General features: G+C 42.9%; 1 protein-coding gene across 1 annotated transcript in view; it reads left to right on the plus strand.

The window, feature by feature from the left end:
• Positions 1 to 324: 324 nt before the first annotated feature.
• The window catches only part of LOC138367297 (mucin-22-like), a 42,129-nt gene continuing 22,573 nt past the window's right edge, over positions 325 to 19,880 (plus strand). The window contains exon 1 of the mRNA XM_069328719.1: positions 325 to 849. Coding sequence (XP_069184820.1) covers positions 325 to 849 — 525 coding nt within the window. The remainder of the gene's footprint in view (positions 850 to 19,880) is intronic.

Consider the following 19,880-nt stretch of genomic DNA (forward strand, 5'->3'; position numbering starts at 1 on the left):
ACACACACACACAAACACACACACACACACCAAGGTACCGACAAGAATGAGAGGAGAGGAGAGGATGAACCAGCGATGTTTGATCTGATATTTACCCTAAGTGAGTCAGATATAAGGGAAGTTAAGTTGGAAGCCCCTTTGGGAATGAGTGATCATAGTGTATTGATCTTTGAGTACCTGGTAGAGCTTAGGAATTATCTCCCCCCAAAAAAGTACTGGGAAACAAAGTGCTGGCGGACCGAAAGGGAAATTATGAGATGGGAAAATTCCTAAGGGATATAGCCATGGGACACAGAACTCAGAAATAAGTCCGTACATGACATGATGGACTATGTCACCCAAAAGTGTCAGGAGGCAGTAAACAGGTTTATCCCAGCCCGACAGGAAAAAAACGAGAAACAAAAGAAGAATCCATGGTTTAATAGGGCATGTATGAAAGGAAAGGAACTGAACCAAAGGGCGTGGAGGAACTTCCGAAATAACAGAACACCAGAAAGCAGAGAGAGATACCAGAGAACCAGGAACGAGTATGCTAGTGTGAGAAGAGCAGCTGAGAAAAAGTATGAAAATGATATAGCTAATAAAGCCAAGACAGACCCAAAGCTATTACACAGTTACATCAGGAGGAAAACAACATTGAAGGAACAGGTGATGGAACTTAAAACGGGTGAGGACAGGTACACAGAGAATGACAAAAAGGTGTGTGAAGAACTCAACATGAAGTTCCAGGTTTTCACAACAGAACAAGGTGAAGTCACTGCTCTAGGAGAGGTGGTTTTAAACCATACGGCCTTGGAAGAATTCGAAATTACAAAAGATGAGGTCAAAAGGCATCTGTTTTATCTGGACGTGAGAAAGGCTGTTGGCCCGAACGGAATCTCACCATGGATATTGAAAGAGTGTGCAGGAGCACTTTTCTTGCCACTCTCCATAGTGTATAGTAGGTCACTAGAGACGGGAGACCTACCAGAAATATGGAAGACGGCTAATGTCGTCCCAATATACAAAATGGGTGACAGACAAGAGGCACTGAACTACAGGCCAGTGTCCTTAACCATGCAAGGTGATGGAGAAGATCGTGAGAAAAAAACCTAGTAATACATCTGGAGAGAAGGGACTTCGTGACAACCCATCAACATGGGTTCAGGGATGGTAAATCTTGTCTTACAGGCTTAATAGAATTCTACGATCAGATGACAATATCTACACAGCTTCACGTGTAGATATAATAGAGCCCTGTAGGCTCAGGAACCTGTACATTAGTTGAATGACAGTTGAGAGGCGGAACCAAAGAGCCAGAGCTCAACCCCCACAAGCACAATTAGGCAAGTACACACACACACACACACACACACACACACACACACACACACACACACACACACACACACACACACACACACACACACACACGGGGAGACATGATAACCACCGTCAAAATTCTCAGGGGAATTGACTTAGAAAGATTTTTCTTCAGTGTCAGAGTAGTTAACAAATAAAATGCATTAAGTAGTGTTGTGGTGGAGGCTGACTCCATACACAGTTTCAAATGTAGATATGATAGAGCCCAATAGGCTCAGGAATCTGTACACCAGTTGATTGGCAGTTGAGAGGTGGGACCAAAGAGCCAGAGCTCAACCCTCGCAAACACAACTAGGTGAGTACACACACACACACACACACACACACACACACACACACACACACACACACACACACACACACACACACACACACACACACCTGCAGACGCACACATCTACCCCCCCTCCACACACACATACACAGAAGCCTCATGATCCAAAATGATCTGTGTGAATCCTGCAGATAAGAGGGTTAGAGGGCAAGCCAGGCGGATGATAGAGTTAGCCTTCCCCTGCGGCCAAGTGACTCAAACACACCACACGCGCCGAAATACAAAAAGGAGGCGAAAATATTCTCTTTTTCATTTAATAATCGTAAATCCTCTGGAATTATTCAGAGTACGGTGGTAACACACACACACACACACACACACACACACTGAAGGGGAGAAGGGGTACACAATGAAGGGGAACTGCTTTCCTGTGACGACGCGAGAAAGAGACCTGGAACTGGACGTAACACCTAATCTAACTCCAGAGGCACATGTAAATAGGATAACGACAGCAGCGTACTCTACACTGGCAAAATTTAGAACCTCATTCAGAAACCAAAGTATGGAGGCATTTACACTGCTTACGTGAGACCCGTCTTAGAGTATGCCGCCCCATCATGGAGTCCCCACCTGAAGAAACACACAAAGAAACTGGAAAAGGTTCAGAAGTTTGCGACGAGGCTCGTCCCAGAGTTACGAGGGTTGGGATATGAAGAGCGCCTGAAGGAACTGAACCTTACGACACCAGAAAAAAAGAAAGGAGAAGGGGGATATGATAGGAACGTATAAAATACTCAGGGGAATTGACAGAGTGGAAATAGATGAAATGTTCACAAGTAATAGTAACAGAACGAGGGGACATGGGTGGAAGCTGGAAACTCAGATGAGTCACAGAGATGTTAGGAAGTATTCCTTTAGCGTGAGGAAAAAAGTGGAAAAGTGGAATGCACTTAAGGAGCAGGTTGTGGAAGCAAACTTTATTCATAATTTTAAAACTAGATATGATAGTGAAATGGGACGGGAGTCATTGCTGTAAACAACCGGTGGCTAAAAAGGCGGGATCCAAGAGCCAATGCTCGATCCTGAAGGCACAAATAGGTGAGTATAAATAGGTGAGTACACACACTAAGGGGGGGGGGGGGCTGACTGAGTAGACAGCGCTCGGGATTATTAGTCCTAAGGTCCTGAGATCGAGCCCCGGCAGAGACGGAAACAAATGGGCAGAGTTTTTTTCACCCAGATTCACCTGTTCATCTAGCTGTAAATAGGTACCTGAGAGACGACTCCTACGGGCTGCCTCCAGTGTCTGTGTATGGTGGGGGGGGGGGGGGAACAGGTGATTAACAGTTGAGAGGCAGGCCCAATGGCAGGCCCAATGGCAGGCCCAATGCCTCAGTTGAGAGGCAGGCCCAACCGGAGCTCCGGCTCCGGTTGAGCCGGAGTCAACCTCGCAAGCACAACTAGGTGAGTACACACACACACACACACACACACACACACACACACACACACACACACACACACACACACACACACACACACACACACACACACACACACACACACACACACACACACACACACATACACACACACACACACACACACACATTGATCTTAACATGTGACCCTGAACGGGGTCTTAAGTGTGGGGGAACACCCTTTGTGTATATTGTATAATTGCATAATGTATGAACCAAGGTGTTCAAGAATAGTGTCACTCATTCTCCTCTCTCCTTTTTTTCTCTTTTTTTCTCTTTTTTTCTTCCACTGTTGCTTTCTGTCTTTCCTTCCCTCACTCTCTTCCCCACTTTTCTCTCTCTCTCTCTCTCTCTCTCTCTCTCTCTCTCTCTCTCTCTCTCTCTCTCTCTCTCTCTCTCTCTCTCTCTCTCTCTCTCTCTCTCTCTCTCAACAATTAATAATACCACATCCAAATAAATACAGTTTTGTTTCAGCGCCCATCGACCTCGCCATTGAAATAATTACTTTCTAAGCGTCTCATATATTAGTGTCCCAACAAAAAAATAAAAATTATAACAATATTTTTGCTACTAAAGCCCTTAATAACAACTATCATCCTATGATTCATTTGTTTATTGTTTATTTTTTAACCTTTTTTCACAATTTATTACTCGGCGGGGGAAAATATGCAAAGCACACTCTTGTGTTTGCTTGTTTGTGTCATTGTTACCGGCGGGTTATCTTCGTGTTTGGTTTGGTTGTTTGCTTCATTATTAGAGGACTAGATTCCTTCATTGCTGGTTGGCTTGTTTGCTTCACTGTTGGTTTGTTTGTTTGCTACACTGTTAATTGGTTGGTTTGCTACACTGTTGGTTTGTTTGTTTCCTACACTGTTGGTTTGTTTGCTACACTGTTGGTTCGTTGGTTTGCTACAGTCTTGGTTTGTTTGCTACACTGTTGGTTGGTTGGTTTGCTACACTGTTGGTTTGTTTGCTACACTGTTGGTTTGTTTGCTACATTGTTGGTTGGTTGGTTTGCTACACTGTTGGTTCGTTGGTTTGCTACACTGTTGGTTTGTTTGCTACACTGTTGGTTGGTTTGCTTCACTGTTGGTTGGTTGGTTTGCTACACTGTTAGTTCGTTGGTTTGCTACACTGTTGGTTGGTTTGCTTCACTGTTGGTTGGTTTGCTTCACTGTTGGTTGGTTTGCTACACTGTTGGTTGGTTTGCTACACTGTTGGTTGGTTTGCTACACTGTTGGTTGGTTTGCTTCACTGTTGGTTGGTTGGTTTGCTACACTGTTGGTTGGTTTGCTACACTGTTGGTTGGTTTGCTACACTGTTGGTTGGTTTGCTACACTGTTGGTTGGTTTGCTACACTGTTGGTTGGTTTGCTTCACTGTTGGTTGGTTGGTTTGCTACACTGTTGGTTGGTTTGCTTCACTGTTGGTTGGTTGGTTTGCTACACTGTTGGTTGGTTTGCTTCACTGTTGGTTGGTTGGTTTGCTACACTGTTGGTTGGTTTGCTACATTGTTGGTTGGTTTGCTTCACTGTTGGTTGGTTGGTTTGCTACACTGTTGGTTGGCCTGTTAGCTTCACTGTTGGTTGGCTTGTTTGCTACACTGTTGGCTTGTTTGCTACACTGTTGTGCACGGTTTCCTTCAACACGGATAATATATGAGGCCCCAGCGAGATTACCTCAACACGGGTAGAGTAATATTTTACTGTGCAGATTAGGGACGTGGATGAGGAATCATCCAACATGGACATGTCAACTTAAGACATGCGTTCAACTTTCCTCGCTCATGTCGGCTTAGTCTGTATTTATTAAACGTTTATGTGCTCTAAAACTTATCAACACGAGGTTATTATTATTATAAGCAACCTTCTAGCGCGTCAAAGCTCATAAACTAATTAATAAATGTAAACTAAGTCGCGATGATTGAGCATCTAAGTGGGTATGTGTAAATGCTACACAGTATTCGTTTTCATGCCCGAAACGCTTTGCGTAATAGTGGCTTTAGGCATTGTATATACTAGCTCTATAAGTCCACTAATCTTTGTAAAAATTTCTTGTATGTATGTACCTTACCTAAATAAACATTTATTTATTTATTTATAAATAAACATTTATTTATTTATTTATAAATAAACATTTATTTATTTATTTATAAATAAACATTTATTTATTTATTTACTGACATCCGTTTATACTGAAATACATGTTGACCAGACCACACACTAGAAGTTGAAGGGACGACGACGTTTCGGTCCGTCCTGGACCATTCTCAAGTCGATTGTGAAATAATTTTTCACTTGAAAATACATAAAATACATGTGATGAGCCTTACACAACACACTCACAGCTCCCTGACAAAAGACAGTAAGCTTAGTTATTTATATCACGTCTTCTCGAAAGTATATCGCATTTTGAAGAATAAATTCCTTAAGGACAAAATCTGAAGTATTCAAAATCACAGCGGTTCTTAAAACTGACGTGAATCCAGTTTTCTATTCATGGGTCCTCGGTTAAGATAGGTTCGGGCAATTTAGAACATCAGTTTAGTGACGATGTGAACGCTGAGACGACGGGCTGAGCAAACACACATATCGTGTCAGCAAGGCGGACAGCCCGCCTGCTATCATAACATTGTGTCAGCAAGGCGGACAGCCCGCCTGCTATCATAACATTGTGTCAGCAAGGCGGACAGCCCGCCTGCTATCATAACATTGTGTCAACAAGGCTGACAGCCCGCTTGCTATCATAACATTGTGTCAGCAAGGCGGACAGCCCGCCTGCTATCATAACATTGTGTCAACAAGGCTGACAGCCCGCTTGCTATCATAACATTGTGTCAGCAAGGCGGACAGCCTGCCTGCTATCATAACATTGTGTCAACAAGGCTGACAGCCCGCTTGCTATCATAACATTGTGTCAGCAAGGCGGACAGCCCGCCTGCTACCATAACATTGTGTCAGCAAGGCGGACAGCCCGCCTGCTACCATAACATTGTGTCAGCAAGGCGGACAGCCCGCCTGCTACCATAACATTGTGTCAGCAAGGCGGACAGCCCGCCTGCTACCATAACATTGTGCCAGCAAGGCGGACAGCCCGCCTGCTATCATAACATTGTGTCAGCAAGGCGGACAGCCCGCCTGCTATCATAACATTGTGTCAGCAAGGCGGACAGCCCGCCTGCTATCATAACTTGTACTATTTTTCCCAATTCCAAACTTTTACCTTCGCCTGTGCCTCTCTGTCCTCTTTATCCCCCTCCCCTTCCCCCACAACAAAAAAAAATATTAAAGAAAGATGTACAGGTTTCGTAAATAGACATGTAAATATTTGATGACTCCTGGCCCTGGTGTTATGAACTCTTCGTGCGTACACTGTGAGTGCCTGGTGAGGGTAATCTTGAGGTTATCTTGAGATGATTTCGGGGCTTTAGTGTCCCCGCGGCCCGGTCCTCGACCAGGCCTCCACCCCCAGGAAGCAGCCCGTGACAGCTGACTAACACCCAGGTACCTATTTTACTGCTAGGTAGCTAATAGTCTTTTGGAAAACACTCTATGGACTATGAAACCCACATTTCATACGTTCACGAGAGTTATTGTTGCAGTAAGAACCCTTCCTACCTAAGGAGCATATAGGTAGACCCACAATTTCCTTATACCACTCATCATACAGTGTCACAATTCATCATGGAAAGTTGCATGAGGATAACCACAACCTCCTGACCTCCAACCACAGACAGACAGTCATTCTCTCACATACTAAGGGGGAGGGGGGGCGGTACCTGGCGTTGCCTGTGTCTGTCTCCCATCTGTCTATCCTTCCATCTCTGTCTTCTTATACATACATCCATTTAACTGTTCACCTGTTTGTCCATATATATATATATCTATCTATCCATCTAGCTACCTATCTATCCATCAGTATACATCTATGTATCCATCAATCTATCCATCCATGTCTATTATCTATCCATCCACCTACTCAGCTTTTTATCCATATATCTCTCCATCGATCTGTCTATCCATAAATCTACTAGTCTATAGCTCTATCCCTCCACTTATCCATCAATCCATCCATCTGTCCAACTATCTATCTATGCATTCATCTTTCTGTGTCTCTGTCTCACTTATAAAAAAGTATAACTAATGTGAGGGTGGTCTCCAGTGAGAGGAGCTTATTGGTGTGAAATGCTAAAAAAAAGAATAGTTATCCCCTAACTCTGATAAAGCGTCGTGACTTCAGAAACCTTTGAAGCTGAGGAAGAATCGTCCGTTTTCTGTGAGTACGGGCAAATTATTAACAGCAGGAAATTTCTGTTAATTTTCCTGATATCGGTAAATGATGGTGCATATTATTATGAGAAACAACTGCTTTGAAAAGTTTGTTTTAAAATATTTAGCATTGTAGCTGGCGGGCAGTGCCAACAGTTGTCGTGGGGGTCTGAATGTGGCCCTGGCACGCTGTTCTCATTTTAATTGTGGATGAACCGGCCTATGTTCATCCTGTACCTCAGACTATTCCCTCTGCCATTTTGGTTAAGGTTGGCCCCTTCAGTGTGGCCTCCAACTTTGAATAGACATTATACAATGTCACATTGTATAATGTGACATTGTATAATGTCACATTACAGAGTAGTACGAGATATGAATTTTGTCGCTCGTACAGATCAGTACGAGATATGATTTTTTTATAATTCTTTAAATTAAAAAATATAAAATCAGCTTAAATGTGTTCATTATAAAGCTGCGGCCTTGGCCACGCTTCTTAATTAAAGAATTGCCATCTTAGCTTTATTGTTATGTTATTTAGTGTCTGTATCCTTCTAATTATTTTGATTGCGGATCATATAACCATCTATTGTGCAGTATATCTATATATTCCTATGTAATGCTCAGTTCCTTCCATGGCCAAATGCCTTCTTTTACCACGGAGTTCCTCCCCTTGTGGTGTCCTAGGTTTGGTTAATTTATGTCTGTTATTTTAAGTTTTTCGAATGAATAAATTCTGGAGAAGAAGGAGGTTAAAAAAAGTCATTATGGTATTATTTCCCCATTAACGTTATAACTAATTCGTGTGTCTTTATTTTGTCATCATTGTCCCTCTCGCTGAAGTGGCTGGTTCAATTGTTAGCATTTGAACCATTTAATGCATTGTGCCTGTAGTCGTATTTTGCCTGAAGGATCATGGGTAAACACAGCTTCTTCATATTTCTTTCAATTGAAAGTATTATATATATTATGTAATTCCTCTTCCTTATGGTCCACTTTTTTTTATTTTGCCACAAGGGGCAAGTTTACTGAGCAGCGCCACTCATACTGTGAGTGGACACACCGCCATAGCAGCATGTACAACACTCCCCAATAGGAAGAAAACCCGCTGGGTTGTTCATCCTGTCACTTGTACCCAGACACAGCTGGGATTTGCTTAACTGTCTCAGGTGAACAGATTCTCAAACAAGAAGAATAACATTCGTTAACCCATAAAATCTTACGTTATCTTGAGGGTGCAAAATGGGGGAATTTTTTAATAACAGTGTCTGTGTTTGACAAATGGTATTTTCCTAACACAATGTGGGGTTTATTATTCTACACATATTTCTAATGTCTCTCAGATGTTCACAGTCTAGTAGATAGTGGTGTAGGCGATCTTGGTTTAATCTGCATTTGTAAGTGCTGTATTACATATAAATATATAGACGTATTTTATGTCTACATAATTAAATTTATTGATGAAGCCTATGCTAATATTTTCATCTGTCTTCGGCTATCAAATTGTATCATGTCATTAGTTTTTTCTTAGATTCATTGCTTCATTATTTTGATAGGACGTTAACGCGCCGAGACGCCCCGCATTACTTCTCTCATCACTCTCTCCATACTTAATAATTCCAGCAAGGCCGCACAGGAATTTAGCGAAGAGTTTTCGGTGCATTCGCCAGCAGGAGCTTGCGAGGGAGCGATCGGCTCTAGTAATGAGGCGGGTTTGAGGGACTCGTCGGGCGCTGCGCTGACGCCGCTAATAATAACAATACCCAGACCCGTGTGGGACGAGGACGGACCAAACCATCACAATGACATACATTATCACACAGAACGAAAAAAATCAACTGGGAGATGATAATATTTATACGCCTTTGTGAATTTTTATCTTTCAATTTTTTACTACTAGTGGGAAGACTTTTTCTTCAGAAGTGAACGGATGCAAATTACATGCTATCGTCCGTGAGTTGAAGAGTGTTATAATATTCTGTGGTTTGGTCTTCATAAACCGAGCATGCAGACAAAGAACGGTAGGGAATGTTTCTCCTTATAGAGTATCCTTGAGGAAGATAAGCTGGTTCTCGTCCCGTTCACAACTAATGATATCTCCCTCAAATAAATAACGGTGATTGTAATGTTTCATGGAATTGAAATACCCGCTGTTTGCGGCCTCACAGGTCGAGGCGGCGAAGGTAAATGCGCATCTCTTCGTCAGCAGAGAATCGCTGATTGCTAAGCTGCAGGATTATTTTTATAGCGAGCCCTCCCTGATGGCCCCTGAGCAAGTATACATTTTTATTTTTATTTTTTTTGTAGGAGGATAGTGGATATGCGCACGTTTTATGGTCATCAGGACATAATCTATGAGTAGAGGTATGGTCTGAGACCAAGTGAGGATGACTAGAGTTTTTCATGAAAATGATAGGATGCCCAAACCCTTCAGCTGCAGCCTTGACATTTTTCACCGCGGAAGGCAGCAGTTAGTGGTTATTTTAACGCTCATTTTCTTGTTTTATTATTACGGATGACGATTACGGAGAGGAGAAAGAGTTAATGTAAACATGTTAAACGTTGTGAGCTGCGGTGTTTACCAGCGTGGCCAAGCTGCCTGGACAAATGGTTAATTCTGGCAGGGATCTTAACGGCACGATTGGCTGGATTTTATGGTGTTCTCGTGTCCGGTGTCCTCACTGGACACGCCCACTCTCACCTCCCTGAGGACAACACCTCTTGCAGGCCAGCCCCTGCCTCTCGTCCTGCACCTCCTGCCCCCTACCTCACCCCTGCCTCTCGTCCTGCACCTCCTGCCCCCTACCTCACCCCTGCCTCTCGTCCTGCACCTCCTGCCCCCTACCTCACCCCTGCCTCTCGTCCTGCACCTCCTGCCCCCTACCTCACCCCTGCCTCTCATCCTGCACCTCCTGCCCCCTACCTCACCCCTGCCTCTCGTCCTGCACCACCTGCCCCCTACCTCACCCCTGCCTCTCGTCCTGCACCATCTGCCCCCTACCTCACCCCTGCCTCTCGTCCTCCACCTCCTCCCCCTACCTCACCCCTGCCTCTCGTCCTCCACCTCCTGCTCCCTACCTCACCCCTGCTCCTGTACCTCCATCCACCCCCCCCCCTTCTTCCTCCTCCCAGGACCACTACTTAATCTAACCTTGCGTCCTCTTACTGTTTTTTTCTCTTCTCTCTCTCTCTCTCCCTCCCATCCTTTAACATTTCACTGTTCCATTTACTTTCACATCATCTTTCCATCTCTCCGTCCACACATAATTCCTCTCATCCTCTACTTTCCCTTCCTAATTTCCTCATTCCTCATTTCAATATCTCGTCTGTCTCTCTGGTCCTCCCCTCCTCCTCTCTGCTCATATTCCTGCCAGGTCTTGCTGACTGAAGAATAATAAGAGCAGTTGTGGACTGGTTTGGCTGCAACTGCCGTGTTGGGGGGTGGGGGGAGCTGGAGCGTGTTGAGGGGAGCTGGAGTGTGTTGGGGGTGGGGAGCTGGAGTGTGTTGATGGGTGGGGTGCTGGAGCGTGTTGGGGGGTGGGGGGAGCTGGAGCGTGTTGGGGGGAGCTGGAGTGTGTTGGGGGTGGGGAGCTGGAGTGTGTTGATGGGTGGGGAGCTGGAGCATGTTGAGGGGTGGGGTGCTGGAGCGTGTTGGGGGGTGGGGTGCTGGAGCGTGTTGGGGGGTGGGGGAGCTGGAGTGTGTTGGGGGGTGGGGAGCTGGAGCATGTTGGGGGGGGGGGAGCTGGAGCATGTTGGGGGGTGGGGAGCTGGAGCGTGTTGGGGGGTTGGGAGCTGGAGCGTGTTGGGGGGGTGGGGAGCTGGAGCGTGTTGGGGGGGTGGGGAGCTGGAGCGTGTTAGGGGTGGGGAGCTGGAGCATGTTGGGGGGGAGGAGCTGGAGCGTGTTAGGGGTGGGGAGCTGGAGCATGTTTGGTGGGGAGCTGGAGCGTGTTAGGGGGGGGGAGCTGGAGCGTGTTGGGGGGGGGGGGAGCTGGAGCGTGTTTAGAACTTTGTTTTTACGGGGGTGTGTAGGTAATAGTGTGGTTGATCCACAGGTGAGGACATGGTTGGAAGTTAGGGGAAGAGGGGGAATAAGACATAAAAGTTGGGTACTTTGTGTACTCATTGGTTGGGTACTCATCTTCCCCGCCATCCCATCCCAGAACCTTATCCTGACCCCATCCCAGTGCTATATAGTCCTAATGGCTTGGTGCTTTCTCCTGATTCTCCTGATAGTTCCCTTCCCTGGCCTTCATTCCTTTGCTTAATGCTTTCTCCTCATAATTTCCTAAACTTTCGTCCACCTGTTTATATAATGCATAACAGACCCTTACGTGTATGTATACTAATTTGTTAGGACAATAATTTAAGGATTTTGTAATTTCTTGAGAATCCATTCATAGGATTAATTCATAAACGCTGAATAGTATTACAGTATGACATCACTGATCCAAATGCTTCACTTAAAAAATACAAAGTTACAGTTCGAACTTGAGGCTCATGAGGTATATACATATATTAGTGGGTGAGGCTTAGCATGAGCTTCGGGAAGGGGAAGCTGTAGCTGAGCTTATTAACAGGGGTTACAAGTCGTCTGCTCCTGTACCCACCATCAGCTTGGACTTGATTATATCTCTGAGCGGTCTACAGACTCCTGAGTCTTGACAGGCACGGCCGGCTGGTTATACATTTGACTGTGACACACACACGCACACGACTGTGACACATTCACACAACTGTGCCACACGCACACAAGTGTGACACAATTGTCACTGTGACACATTCATACAACTGTGACACACACACAGGACTGTGACACACACAGGACCGTGACAAACATACGACTGTGAAACACATACGACTGTGAAACGCTCGATTGTGACACCCACAAAGTAACAGTCTCTCAAGGAAAATATATTCTCCTATTTTTATGAGCAGTGAGACAAGATTTACACAAAAAAAACCTCGCCGTCGGAATCTCATAAATGTCATTGCTTCTTAATTTATCGCACCTGGCAGCCTTAAGAAAGAAAATCATTGAAGGAAGAAAAATAATGCCCAAAATATCAGTATTGCCAGTCAGTATGTTTTGAGCCGTGTGCGTGAGTGAACTTCTTCAGCAAGTAACTTAACAATGCTCACATGATTTACCGCTTCTCTTTTAAAAAAAAAATCACCTTTATGTTCTCCCGACGGCCATATATATTATTTATTTCTCTGAATCAATTACCCGGTGGCATGTCTTCTACATTCGTGTAAAAATGTATTGACCAGCAGTCCAGGAAATTATTGAAATATGCGTCTGAGTGTTGAATTAAGAAACACTGCTTGGGATTGCATTGCTGTTGGTACCACTGTTTGAACTGTATTAACCCGGGCAGTAAATCTTACCCTAATGAAGACGGAATGATGCGGATATATATTTCACGGTGTCCCAGGTGTCTTGTATTATTATTTATTATTATTATTATTATTATTATTATTATTATTATTATTATTATTATTATTATACGTAAGGTAGCAAGTTTACCTTATTTGTTTTGTTTTTTATCACGTCTTTGGTTTCGAACAGCAACTTGAATGTTTTTTCGTGGTGATTTTCGTATTAAGGAGTTTTGTATAAGATCATAAAGGAAAACGTTTTATTAACGTTCAGCTATGTAGCCCTTTGTTGGCTGTTTCTGGAAGCAATAATTTTCGTGGTAAGGTCTTAATTCGTCCTTACGAGATGTCACTATAATTGACAACACTTCATCAAGCGTTCTACACACATGCCTTAAAGTGACGCGGTGTGTTTGGTGGGATGTGATTCCTTTATTAGGCATTCCCAGCCCATCTTGTGGCTGGTCTTGGAGGTGTTACAGTGGTAATGAACTACCTCCAGCAGGATACTTGAGATATTTAGCTACCATGTTAGGCAATATCGTTATCAGTGAATTATTCAGGAAATATCTTGAAATTTATGAAAGAATTGTTCCTAATTGTTATTGTTTTTTCCTTCCACGTTGATGTACATAATAATTCAAGATGTGAGATCAGTTGATAAGGCTTCGATCCTACGTCACTGTCTAGTGCAGGCTACAAGAGAGTGACGTAGTCTACCCATAGCCTTCCAGTAGAAACATATAGAGTCTGCTCTTTGTATTGGACGTAGCACAACGTGGCTCTATTGTCTGATTGCAAAAGGGTTGTCTTATGTTAGTCTGGCTCGCTTGGAAATACATGCGTCTGTAACAAAGTTGTGAATGAGAAGGAGAACACACAGGTGAAGAGAGCAGCGACCTCATCTTATTTACCGTTTCGCAGCAGCGCCCCAAGGAATATCAGATAATGTTTTAGTGTAGAGTTTAGTGCACACCACCCTCTGGAGGGTTATTAAGGCCCTTTAACCTCTGGAGGGTTATTAAGGCCCTTTAACCTCTGGAGGGTTATTAAGGCCCTTTAACCTCTGGAGGGTTATTAAGGCCCTTTAACCTCTGGAGGGTTATTAAGGCCCTTTAACCTCTGGAGGGTTATTAAGGCCCTTTAACCTCTGGAGGGTTATTAAGGCCCTTTAACCTCTGGAGGGTTATTAAGGCCCTTTAACCTCTGGAGGGTTATTAAGGCCCTTTAACCTCTGGAGGGTTATTAAAAATTGAGGATTATTAAGGCCCTTTAACCTCTGGAGGGTTATTAAGGCCCTTTAACCTCTGGAGGGTTATTAAGGCCCTTTAACCTCTGGAGGGTTATTAAGGCCCTTTAACCTCTGGAGGGTTATTAAGGCCCTTTAACCTCTGGAGGGTTATTAAGGCCCTTTAACCTCTGGAGGTTATTAAGGCCCTTTAACCTCTGGAGGGTTATTAAGGCCCTTTAACCTCTGGAGGGTTATTAAGGCCCTTTAACCTCTGGAGGGTTATTAAGGCCCTTTAACCTCTGGAGGGTTATTAAGGCCCTTTAACCTCTGGAGGGTTATTAAGGCCCTTTAACCTCTGGAGGGTTATTAAGGCCCTTTAACCTCTGAGGGTTATTAAGGCCCTTTAACCTCTGAAGGATTATTAAGGCTCTTTAACCTCTGGAGGGTTATTAAGGCCCTTTAACCTCTGGAGGGTTATTAAGGCCCTTTAACCTCTGGAGGGTTATTAAGGCCCTTTAACCTCTGGAGGGTTATTAAGGCCCTTTAACCTCTGGAGGGTTATTAAGGCCCTTTAACCTCTGGAGGGTTATTAAGGCCCTTTAACCTCTGGAGGGTTATTAAGGCCCTTTAACATCTGGAGGGTTATTACGGCCCTTTAACCTCTGGAGGGTTATTAAGCCCCTTTAACATCTGGAGGGTTATTACGGCCCTTTAACCTCTGGAGGATTATTAAGGCCCTTTAACCTCTGGAGGGTTATTAAGCCCCTTTAACCTCTGGAGGGTTATTAAGGCCCTTTAACCTCTGGAGGTTTATTAAGGCCCTTTAACCTCTGGAGGGTTATTAAGGCTCTTTAACCTCTGGAGGTTTATTAAGGCCCTTAAACCTCTGGAGATTTATTAAGGCCCTTTAACCTCTGGAGGGTTATTAAGCCCCTTTAACCTCTGGAGGGTTATTAAAGCCCCTTTAACATCTGGAGGGTTATTAAGGCCCTTTAACCTCTGGAGGATTATTAAGGCCCTTTAACCTCTGGAGGGCTATTAAGGCCCTTTAACCTCTGAAGGGTTATTAAGGCTCTTTAACCTCTGGAGGGTTATTAAGGCCCTTTAACCTCTGGAGGGTTATTAAGGCCCTTTAGCCTCTGGATCGTTATTAAGGCCCTTTAACCCTTGGAGCGTTATTAAAGACATTTAATCTCTGGAGGGTTATTAAGGCTCTTTAACCTCAATAGGATTAATAAGGCTCTTTAGCCTCTATAAGGTTAATAAGGCTCTTTAACGTTTGGAGGTTTATTAAGGCTCTTTAACCTCTGGAGGGTTATTAAGGCTCTTTAACCTCTGGAGGGTTATTAAGGCTCTTTAACCTCTGGAGGTTTATTAAGGACCTTTAACCTCTGGAGGGTTATTAATTAGGCCCTTTAACATCTGGAGGGTTATTAAAGGCTATCACCCTCTGGAGGGTTATGAAAGCCTTTCACCCTCTGGAGGGTTATTAAGGCCTATCTTCCTCTGGAGGGTTATTAAGGCCTATCTTCCTCTGGAGTGTTATTAAGGCCTATCTTCCTCTGGAGGGTAATTAAGGCGTATCACCCTCTGAGGCCCATCAACCTCTAAATAGATATTAAGTCCAATCACCTTCTGGAGGATTATTAAGTCCAGTTACCCTTTGGAGGGTTATTAATAAAGGCCCATCATCCTCTGGAGGGTTATTAAGTCCAGTCACTCTCTGTGAGGTCAATAAGTCCACCACAAGAGATCACCAACAAGCCATCAAGCATACCTGGGTCCTGGACATAGTGTTCATACACCAAGAAGTGGGTACAGCTCTCACGGGAAATCGATTGACAGCGGCCCTGTTATATATTGCCAGCCTTCGGTATGGCACTGGCAGGCACAGTGCCATGTAAGAGGGGTGAAATTTTGGATGCCATGTGACCTGGGCGCTCGTGGACGTGTTTTATTGACATTAATATTACTAAAAGCTTGTTTGTTAAAACGTTTCGCCTGTGCAGGAGAGGCGCTGGGGCGTGTAAATGTCAGCCAGGAGAGAGCTGTGTTTCTAACGCTGACAGCTGTTACTCTGGGTAACGGTATAATGATATACCTGCTGTACTGGTCGACAGATTTCTAGGAAAGCTTGATAATTTGTAATGTCGGTGATATAAGGATAATTCTAGAATTTACCCAAACTAATACTTCAAAGATTCTTGCAGCATTGGCCCAATATCTCGATAGTGAGAGATCATGTAATTCAAATGAATGCCCTTCTTGACATTCAAACGTTCTTCACAAAAGGGTGGCCGTCCTCACAATGTATATATTACTAACGCTGCAACTGAACTTAGAATGTTCGAAATTTACAACTTTACTAATGAAGACAATGGGGACACTTCTCTGCCCGTGGCAGCTTACCCGTTCCATATTGTTATGTCTACTTTATCCCCAAGAAACTACTTAAAAAAGCAACCCGATCTTCGTCTTTAATTCCTTATTATTAAGCCTCAAGTTGAGCGATACAGAAATTCACAGACCGTTCCCACCACCCAACAGTCCAGTGGGTACACTATCCATGTGCAACACCAATATAACTCCAAATTAATGTAATCAACGTTGATTCAAAGTCGAATCAACGCCACTCCTGGATAATGTGCCCTCGGGATGGTATATACTACCGGAAGTATCGTCTTTGCGAGACAGAGAACCGGTTCCAGCTTGAGAGTGGGCCCGGGTTAGCAGTTGCAAGTCCACCCTCCAAGCTGATTTGCTGTGTCACCCCTTGTGTGTACATACATTCAAAGTTGACATCTTATCTGGGGTTAGGTGATTTGATTTATCAATCTTAGTTACTATTAACTCCGTGAGCCATGCTTATATCATGCTTGTGTTTGATCTACATATGCACCACGGTTATATGTTCAGTGACGGCTAGGGTCAATTCGTATGGATTCTTTCCCTTGTTAACCTGTGAGGGCATTATAGAACTAATGTGTTAGCCAAATCTTACACTTTCTGAGAGTCGATCATAATATTAGATTGTCCATAAACAACCAAATGGCAATGAGACTCCCAAAACTCATTTGTTGCTTCTATAATTCTAAGACTGATACCAGAGTTTCCATTTTGCATTATCGTATCATACAGGAAGAGCCATTATTGTATCATACAGGAAGAGCCATTATTGTATCATACAGGAAGAGCCTATTATTGTATCATACAGTAAGAGCCATTATTGTATCATACACGAGCCATTATTGTATCATACAGGAAGAACCATTATTGTATTATACAGGAAGAACCATTATCGTGTCATACAGAAAGAGCCATTATCGTATCATGCAGGACGAGCCATTATCGTATCATACAGAAAGAGCCATTATCGTATCATGCAGGAAGAACCACATACAAATAGTTCATCTAACAGGATTAACTGTGCAACTGTGTGACGTTCACAGTACATGAAAACTAAACAGTAGTTTTCATCACATGCTGATCTGACCAAATGTCAAACTTTCTCAGCACTCTTCACTCTATTCTTCCTTAATTTTAGTCTGGACCTTAACATATTGGAATTGATTCAAATCGTGAGATTGAAACTCGAGTTTAATAGTTATGAATACCAGCCCGGCCTCATAAACAATGGCCAAATGCTCATTAATCCAGCCGCCAAACACCCTGTTTACGAATGAAAAACTCTTTACACACGACTCACAAGTGATGTCGTTCGAACTTTCCTCGAGCATTGCTTCACCATCTTCCTGTGTTCGAATTGCGCCTTTCTAAATACTTCGTCCACATTCTGCAGCTACACATAATTGCCAGCAGAACATAACCTACGTCAAACTATGAACAAAATTGTAATATTTATTATTAATTTTGAGAAAATACCGATTTTGTATACACATGTGTATACGGATATTAGTATACACAGTATGACAATATATATATATATATATATATATATATATATATATATATATATATATATATATATATATATATATATATATATATATATATATATATATAATATTCATACTGTGTATACTGTATGATTATATATAATCATATATAATCACACGTGAACAACACAGACTATGCTCATGGCGGGTATGCCAAGTGCATAGTGTTCCTGGCTGTGTGGATTGGAATCTTTCTGGGGTGTGGAGTTTTCAGTTGCATATTGACTTGGGGACCTTTCAAGCTTGTTCGCATTTGTGTTCCGCACGTGACCCCACGAATTGAGGGGATTCGATAAAATATCTATGCACAAGCTTACCACCAATTGCTGTCAGGACGTTGGGGATATAGCCTTGGTTACCAATGTCTTTTGTACAGTCACAGTTGGTCGAGTGGTTAAGGAACCGGGTACACCATGTGCCTAGTGCTCCTGGCTGTCTGGGTTCGAATCCTTCTGGGGTGTGGAGTTTTTAGTTATGTATATATATATATATATATATATATATATATATATATATATATATATATATATATATATATATATATATATATTTTTATTTTTTTAATAAATATGGAAGGGAGTACCTCCTCTGGCTGGAAGAAGGGGACTTTTAGCTTCGGAGGAAACCACACATAACGCATTAGAGAGAATATTTAGGTCCCCTCCAATACAGTTTCTGGATTTGCTGAAAACCAAACTTAAATATTCCTAGGCCTAATATAGCACATATATGTACTCTATTAGGCCGATGATGGTTTGGTTAAGTTTTATTAGCAACATTAGTATAAAACATTTCTGGTTTGTTCAAATTCGATATTACAAAAGTTTGTTTCTGGTGGTCTATCACGACATATTTGTACTTTCGCTCACAACGTTACTCTAAGTACTTTCATTTTACGAAGATAAGTTTTTTTCAGTTATCCCATATGCTACATATTGTATCGTAAGTGTTTCAATGAATGGACAAGTGATATTTTAGTTCTTTATTATTCTAAATTGTTATTCTATTATTCTTTATTGTTCTTTAGTTCTAATATTATTATTATTATTATTATTATTATTATTATTATTATTATTATTATTATTATTATTATTATTATTATTTTAAAACAATGCCATCATTCATTTTGAATAAATAAAACCTATTATATTCATAGACTGAGCAAATGTATTCCGTGTTTACAGTTCGGTAAAAACAATACATATTTACTGAGACCGAAATATCATTGGTTTGAGTAAAAAAAAAAAAAAAGATTTATTCGTTCTTTTCATGTTTTCTTTAGCAATCTCGGAAAACGACAACATTTTGTTTAGTCGTTACCCGCAAGGTTTTGTTTCCTCACGGAGTAGAAATCTGTCGTGCGCAGCAGCGACAAATGACATTTCGGGTGGTCGTAAGCATGATGGCCTCTCGTCGTTCCTTGTATTTCACGGTCATTTGTCGAACCAAAGCCTCGCTCGGGCCCCAACATTCCCAGCTTGACGAATCAGACTGTTGCTACTGGTGGAATTTAAGGGTATTACTGTTATAAGTTTTCCCCTCCTCCTCCTCCTCCTCCCGCTCCTCCCTTCAGTGTTTGCCTTGCGTGAGGTACATGTTTGCGTGCGTGTGTGTGGGCGCATTTGTGAATGTGAGTGCGTGCTCATCTAGATATGCTTGCACGACTGACCGTCAGCTATTCATTATAAAAAGAAAAACAAAACGGGATACAGACAAGATGAATGAGGACCTACCGTCCACAGGACCAAGAGTAAAGACCGTCCACAGGACCAAGAGTAAAGACCGTCCACAGGACCAAGAGTAAAGACCGTCCACAGGACCAAGAGTAAAGACCGTCCACAGGACCAAGAGTAAAGACCGTCCACAGGACCAAGAGTAAAGACCGTCCACAGGACCAAGAGTAAAGACCGTCCACAGGACCAAGAGTAAAGAC

This window comes from Procambarus clarkii, chromosome 21 (assembly GCF_040958095.1).
Source record: "Procambarus clarkii isolate CNS0578487 chromosome 21, FALCON_Pclarkii_2.0, whole genome shotgun sequence".
NCBI classification, from domain to species: domain Eukaryota; kingdom Metazoa; phylum Arthropoda; class Malacostraca; order Decapoda; family Cambaridae; genus Procambarus; species Procambarus clarkii.